General features: G+C 46.8%; 1 protein-coding gene across 2 annotated transcripts in view; it reads right to left on the reverse strand.

The window, feature by feature from the left end:
* Positions 1-2,348: 2,348 nt before the first annotated feature.
* bmp7b (bone morphogenetic protein 7b) overlaps positions 2,349-7,367 on the reverse strand; it is a 31,359-nt gene continuing 26,340 nt past the window's right edge. For both annotated transcript variants that reach the window (XM_048242164.1, XM_048242163.1), the window contains 4 exons: positions 7,014-7,208; positions 4,447-4,523; positions 3,389-3,499; positions 2,349-3,295 (listed from right to left, as the gene is read on the reverse strand). In XM_048242164.1, the coding sequence (XP_048098121.1) occupies positions 3,146-3,295; positions 3,389-3,499; positions 4,447-4,523; positions 7,014-7,208 (533 nt within the window). In that variant the 3' untranslated portion in view covers positions 2,349-3,145. The remainder of the gene's footprint in view (positions 3,296-3,388; positions 3,500-4,446; positions 4,524-7,013; positions 7,209-7,367) is intronic.

A 7,367-nucleotide genomic window follows, 5' to 3' on the forward strand; every position in this document is an offset into this window, starting at 1 on the left:
AAGTGAGAGAGAAAGAGCAGTTTGAAAGAGAGAGAGATAGAGATAGAGAGAGAGAGAGAGCGAGAGCAAGTGAAAGAGAGGTGCCAGACTTAGTAAATAGTTCAGATGAGGCTCTGTGTTGGGTAACCCTCTGCTGCTCCCCCCACATCCAACCCCCATCCAATTCCAGTGAACCCTTCCTGTTCTTCATCCTCCTCCATTTGCTCTCCTCCACTCCAAGTTTACCCCTCTGTCTGTTTTCCTCTTTTCTCCACACCTGTTTCACACATTCTTTTGCTCTTTGGACAAAAACAACGGAAGGTGTCCCAGAGGGCACGATTAAGAACTCTTAGATAACTCAGTCAAACACTCTACCATTACTTATGCTGTCTCAGTTTTGATCCCTGACATGATGTTCATTAGCCTTACCATTCTTATGGCACTACCGTTAACATATTAGCATGACAAAATAGCATAGCCACAGCGTAATCCGTTTATAATTGAGTAGCAACCCTTTTTCTACTTAGTGTCCAGCAGTTGGCGTGGGCAGAGTGCTGGTCTGAATCTGAGTGGGTCATCATGGCCCTGTTACCGTCACTGCATGACTGGGCATCACCTCACAGTGATGAGTGACCACATGATCCACACGCCAGTGTGTCCTGTGTTCAGCACACACATCTGTCAGTGTGTGCGATCAGCGGATGAGTTAGTGCTTGAAAACAACCATTAGTCAACTGGAAGTAGCATATCCCTTTAAATCTTTCACTTGCTTTGTGCATGTGTGTGTGTGTGTATGTGTGAGTGTGTCTTAGGGGGCAGTGTATGTCAAATGCAAGGAAAAATAGTTTCTTACATAAAATATTTGATCTCTGCGAATGGAGACATGTGGTACCTGTTTGCACATATGAAGTTTATAGTGTGAATTACCATAATGCACTGCTGATTGCCCTCAGACTGTGTGCATGTGTGTGTGTGTTTTTGTGTGTATGAGAGTGTGTGTGAGCGTGAGAGAGAGAGAAAGTGTGTGTGTGTGTGTGAGTAAATGAGTGTGTATGTGGTTGCATACAAATTCCTGCATTCTGTGTGAGTGTGTTCCCCTCTCTGTGTCCCTGGCTGAAAACATGATGAGTGTTAGAACTGTGGTCAAATAATGAGTCATGAGATCAGAAACAGTTGCACTGCGCTGCAGAACCACAACTAGGCCCGCTGGCACCCGCCACTGCCCCAGTCAGAACCGTGGCCCAGAAAACATGATGTACAGGCTGTGACTCTGTGTGTGTGTGTGTGTGTGAAGAGAAAGGATGAGAGAGCAGGGCAGAGAGAAATGTTTGGGTATGTTCTGCTCAAGCATGTGCTTGTGAAGATGCCTATATGCTTACACGTTCTCTGAAGTGAGGAGTGTGGAATGTGTGTTTGCCATACCTGGCCCAATCCATGATCTCAAGAGAGGACAACAAGGAGATATTTAGACTGATGTTCTGTAGCAATCTCTTCCCAGATCACATTCTCCCACAAGGTCTCATAAACAACTCCTGCATCCCATCATGAACCATCCATCACGCCATCTCCACTTAGGCCTAATGGTACCTTTCACAACACCAAGACCGCTTGCCTCCCATATCTAATGCACAAAGAGATTTCCCATAATGGTCTCAGTGCCTGCAGATGGACTGCGCTGCAAACCAACAACAACAACAAAAAAAAACGTTTTCTTCCAAATGTCTCCCCGGTGCATTGTTATAGCGCATGTGATTTGTGAACAAGTGAATCCTGTTTTGGAGAACTTCGAGTGGCTCCCTCCAAACTTGGCAGCGCTGTGCAGTATATCAACCTAATGGCGTTGGACAGATAATAATGTAATAAAGAATAAATGCTGTCCAGAATAACAACGTGTTCTTCATGCAGCACATAAAGAAATGTTTTCATTTTGTGTCTCCCCTCAAGCCAGCAGCACTATCAGCAGTGGGCATCCAACTCATCCATAGTCAGAACCAAGGTTTGCTAATCAGTGTTTTTCCACATTCATTCCTATAAAACTGATTTAGGAACCCAATATTGGCTGTAAAGTACACCAGAGTCTTCCTGAAACCAAACTCTGAATTTTTACTACAGAATGAGGTGCCGTGGTCATTGCTACGGCATGTGCTTTAATCGGTCTGGCTTGATGAGGGGGTTTGGGACGATGGACGACACAGATAAGGAGGACAAGGGGCTACAGTTTATGCCAGGATGATGGTTTAACGACTGGTATGTGTGTGCAAGCTCGGTCCTGTTTTATTTTTGTTAGTGGGTTCGATAACGGAGGGAGCACCTGATTAAAGACATATAGACACAGAGGCACGGATGAGATAAGACACACAGAGAAAGCATTCAGTCTCTTCATTCAAAGACCAGGAAATAAATACACTTTTTATTTTTAACTTTCTGTGAAAAAAGAAAACTATTTACACAATTTTGTACAAAAACAGTTCATAAGTTGTTCTCTCACTCGTGTAGCCCAGCCTTTTTAATCATCGAGACAAGCAAAATCATTTTTGGGAATAGGAAACATTTTGATGTAAAAAAAATCATAAAAAGACTGTCTTCTGTGTATTTCAATACAATCACTTCTTAAAATGTCTCCTCATAATACACAGTAGAAAGCACAGGGACCGGACAAGTGTGTGTGGACACATGGTTGCACCCATCTGTGAGTGTATGTGTGAGAGAGAAATGGTTTGTGAAAGATGAAGATGCTGTGTGTGTGTGTGTGTGTGTGTGTGTGTGTGTGTGTGTGTGTGTGTGTGTGTGTAAGACAGAGAGAGAGGTCCATTGTTTTTTTGCAAAATGTTTCACTCTTCTGAAGCCTCTACCTTGTGTTTGTGTGTGTATGTGCCTATGTAGTGAGAACAGCCATTGATTAGGCTGGCGGACTGATAGTGCCTGCCACGCCTGCACTTCTCTCATGTCCAGATCCAGCAGTCCCATCTCTATGGTCCGACAATACCAGCAGTCCTTCTGACCACAACACACTCACTGCCATGAAGACATGTATGTGTGGGAGTCTGTGTTTCGGTGTGTGTTTGTGTGTGTGTGTGTGTGTGTGTGTGTGTGTGAGCGACTGTGTGTGTGTGTGTGTGTGTGTGTGTGTGTCTCCGAGCTGATCTCTGAGGCATTGGGAGAGGGTCTAGTGACATCCACAGGCTCTCACCACCATGTTGCGATACTTCTTGAGGATGACATTGGAGCTGTCGTCAAAGTAGAGGACGGAGATGGCATTGAGTTGCGTGGGCGCACAGCACGGCTTGGGCACCATATCTGGGTTGATGAAATGGACCTTGGAAGAGGGAGTGGTGAAAGTTCAGAGGTCAAGGGGTCATAAATTAACATACATGGGGGAGTGGTGAAATGGCCCATGGCCGTCACCTACCAGTGTCTGCACGATGGCGTGGTTGGTGGCATTCATGTAGGAGTTGAGAGGAAAGGCGCACTCTCCCTCACAGTAGTATGCAGCGTAGCCCTCAGGAGCGATGATCCAGTCCTGACCGCCGGGGGGAGGGAGGGAGGGAGATTTTGGAAAGAGAAGAGGAATTAAAGAGGGACGTGCCATAAAGAGCAAAAATCTGCTAAACAGCCCATGCTTTTGTGGATATCAATTATGGAACAGTGGAATGGGTGCCTGTAGACCAGGGGCAAAAGGTCACTCTTCTGTGGTGTCACTGTAGGTTATGGTGAGATAATAAGAATGTCAATTCTGTCAATGTGTGAGAGTGTAAAAGGAATTCTAAGATCTAAGCTCCTATTTTCCTGAGGAAAATAGGGTAAGCTCCTAAGGGAAAAAATGTAAGACAAAGAGGAGAGAGAGAGAGAGAGAGAGAGACGAGAAGACAGAGAGATCAAGCATAGCATAGAACTAGAGAAAAAGACACTGATGAGAAAAGAATGGGGTAATTATGGTTAGCATAAAAAGACAGACAGAGGAGAGTCCAAAGAGGAAGAGGAAGAGGAAGAGTAAAGGAGTGGGAGTGAGAGCCAGAGAGACAGAGTGACATCTGCCATGTGACTGCCGTGTGACTTGTGGCCACCAGGCTGATTAGGTAATAAGAGGCCTGTCCACTCTGGTGTGATATCCACTTCTATCCATTCTTTAAGTTAAGATGGCAACACCTCATGACACATTTAAGACTTGGTGTTGATACATGTCTCTAGGAACTAGGACTAGGAAATGGTTCAGATTGCACAATTTCAGATGATTCTAATCACAAGATGTGTGCATAATGTCGGATGTACTGTAATGTGGACGAGACAGAAAGAGACTGGGAATGAGACAGTACCGTATGTGGGGCTGAGACAGAGGAGTAAGAGAAGAGAGAAATACAGACAGAGAAAGGTTAGATGGCCAAGAAACAAATATGTGTGTGTGTGTGTGTGGTACAGAGAGGAAGAGGAGGATGAAGAGAGAGGTAATGTACAGGCACAGTGCCCTACCTGCCACCCCAGGTCCCTGAAGCTCACATAAAGCTCATGCTTCTTACAAGCCTGCTTCTGATCCGCACTGCTGTTCTCTGTGAGGCCCGTGTCAACCAAAACACACACACATACATACACACACACACACACCATGGAGAAAGACAGGGTGTTAGAGACACAAAAACCTGATGGAGAGAGGGAAGTCTCTCACACACTCAACAGAGCAGATATGTATAGAATGAGAGAACGAGGGAGTGAGAGAGAGAGAGGAAAGAGAGAGGGTGATTGTTTACTGTGCAGCTACATGAAAAGAGCAGCAGATAGTGATGTTAAGACAGGCCACTGTGTTTAACACATGATACATCACCCAGCCCAAGGGAATACAACGTCAAGAATAACCCCATCCCAGGCGCCCTCCCTTCACAGTCTAAAGGAGACTAAATATCCCACTAGCACAAAAAGATGGCCTGTAGGGTTTAGCGCTGCAGCACTGGGGTCACTTTTAAAGGGGGTCTCTTATTAGTAAGTCATAACTGAGCGCCCAAAAAGTTAAGGCGACAGCGATATATTTTATCAGTCTCCTCACACAAAGGTCCACCTGCAGACAGAGTCATTTGATCTGGTTGGCTTGGTCATGCTGACTGAATGTCCTCAGAGTTTCTGGTTGTTTTCTCTGGAGCTCTCGGGGTCCTTTAATGACTTGCTCTGGTCACCACTCTGATATGAGAATCCTTAAACTCCTCTATACAGCTATACAGCCTCTACAGCTTTGCTCTGCTCTTTCTCTTCAGTGTTTCCCTCTCTTTCTCTTCAGTGTTTCCCTCTCTTTCTCTTCAGTGTTTCCCTCTCTTTCTCTTCAGTGTTTCCCTCTCTTTCTCTTCAGTGTTTCCCTCTCTTTCTCGGTCTGATGTCTCATCTTCTCGTCTTCTCGTCTGTCCTTCCTGGTCTAGTGCCAGTGCCGGAGCTCTTCCCATCTGGGAGATGTTATGCCTCAGAACAGCCGTAGTCAGAGGCCCGCTCAAATGGCAGTCCTACCAAACAAGCACAAAAAGTAGTTCCAAACTCACTTACTCACTCACTCGATCACGCCAACCCCTGTTGTATGCCAACAGGGTATGCAGAGTGTGCCAACCCCTGGTTGCTTAACGTATTTTAATGAGCAAGGCCCATGTGCCCACAAAGGCCAGAAGGGAAAAAATGGCTCATGGCTCAGGGGTTTGAGGCTGACCTTAACCACTGCTTCCTCCTCACACACTACAGCTAGTCATATTAGTCATATACGAACCCATGATATTAGTGTGTGCGTGTGTGTGTGTGTGTGTGCATTTGACGTTGCACAGACAGAAGTGGTTCTGGTTTAAGAGGGTCTCTCTACCTAAGTGTGAAGAGAAACAAGAAGAGATTCAAACGAGACAGATTCTAATCTGCAGCAAAAATAAAATAATAAAGCGACGTTCGCAGATGTTTTGGAACGCGGGGGAAAAAATCCAGGGCCCCCTACCCCCCCAACCCCCCTGTCCTCATCTGTCTTTGATTTCTCCCGAGACCCACATTACCCTGCGTGGCGCGAGGCAAGCTCTCCAGGCTCAGACCGACGCGCCTGCCACGCTGCTCAGACACAGCCGCACACCTCGGGCTCAGGAATTTCACCTCTGGACAACCTCCGCCGCTCTACTAAACTGCTGTTGACAGCCACATGTATTATGCTCAGACACGATGAAAAGGATCATTCTTCATTGAAAAACACGCCGGATCAGATGTTGCCGTGCTCCCCTCCGACGCTCTGCTCACCAGTTAAAGACTGACCCTCCCACCCCACCCCCCGTTGACCTCCCCTCCCCCAACACCCACTCCTTAATCTCCACGTCCATCTTCCATGCTATGTCAGCATGATCAGCATTTTGAAGATGTTTTTTTATTCTCATGTCATGTGTTGTCTAAGCTTGTGTGTAAGCCTATGGCCTTAGCGCCAGCATCTCGCTCTTCCAATTACTCCCACACACCCATTGTCATAGCTTCTGTAGTATTCAATGTATACAGTAATCTTAAAGTATTTTTCTTGTAGTATATTCTTGTCATCTAGTGGTAAAAGTGGTAAAACCGAGGTCAAACAAAGTCTAGCTGCATCATTTTAAATAGAAGAAGTGTGATATGTCAAAACAATATATTTTGCATTAAAAGTAAAAGTGGCACATATAAAAAGAGGAACTGAAACTGAAAAAGGAGGAAGGAAACTGAGCTGCTATGCTCCCCACATTCTGTGCCCCCTGTGGAAAGGAGCCCCTCATCCCCCCCCACCCCCACCCCCCCCATAGCCAACACATGTATGCACTTCCATAAACTGCACACGTCCACATTTATATCCCTGCTTGAGTTTGAGGTCTATATGTGCAGACCACACTCGTGTCTGCATCTCTGGCCCTACATCTCCCAGCCTGTTGTCCTGAGTTAGCGCCACCAGACTGACTCTCTCTCTCTTTCTCTCTCTCTCTCTCTCTCTCTCTCTCTCTCTCTCTCTCTGTCTGTCTGTCTCTCTCTCTCTCTCTCCACTGCCCCCAACCCCCCCGGCCGGTCGGGCTGCTTACCTGCGATGTTGGCCACACGTAGTGCCTCCTGGCCCTTGGGCCCCTTGGCCTTGCGCGACTTGGAGCTGCCCTGGGTGGAGCGCACACTACGGATGTGCACCTCCGTGGCCTTGAAGAAAGCCACCATGAAGGGCTGCTTGCTCTGGGGCCCGTTGCGCCCGATCAGGCCCGCCGTCCGTGGGTTCACGCTCTGGCCTGCAGGGGGAGACAGAGAGCACCGGCTCACTCATATACACACACACACACACACACTCACTAAGGCTCAGACTGGAAGGGGACAGTGGAAGGTGTATTTGTGGATTTGGCCGGAGGAAATTATATTGTCATTTCTGTCCTCCTCTCAACAGTAGTTTA

This window comes from Alosa alosa, chromosome 4, assembly GCF_017589495.1.
Source record: "Alosa alosa isolate M-15738 ecotype Scorff River chromosome 4, AALO_Geno_1.1, whole genome shotgun sequence".
In the NCBI taxonomy this organism is placed as follows: domain Eukaryota; kingdom Metazoa; phylum Chordata; class Actinopteri; order Clupeiformes; family Clupeidae; genus Alosa; species Alosa alosa.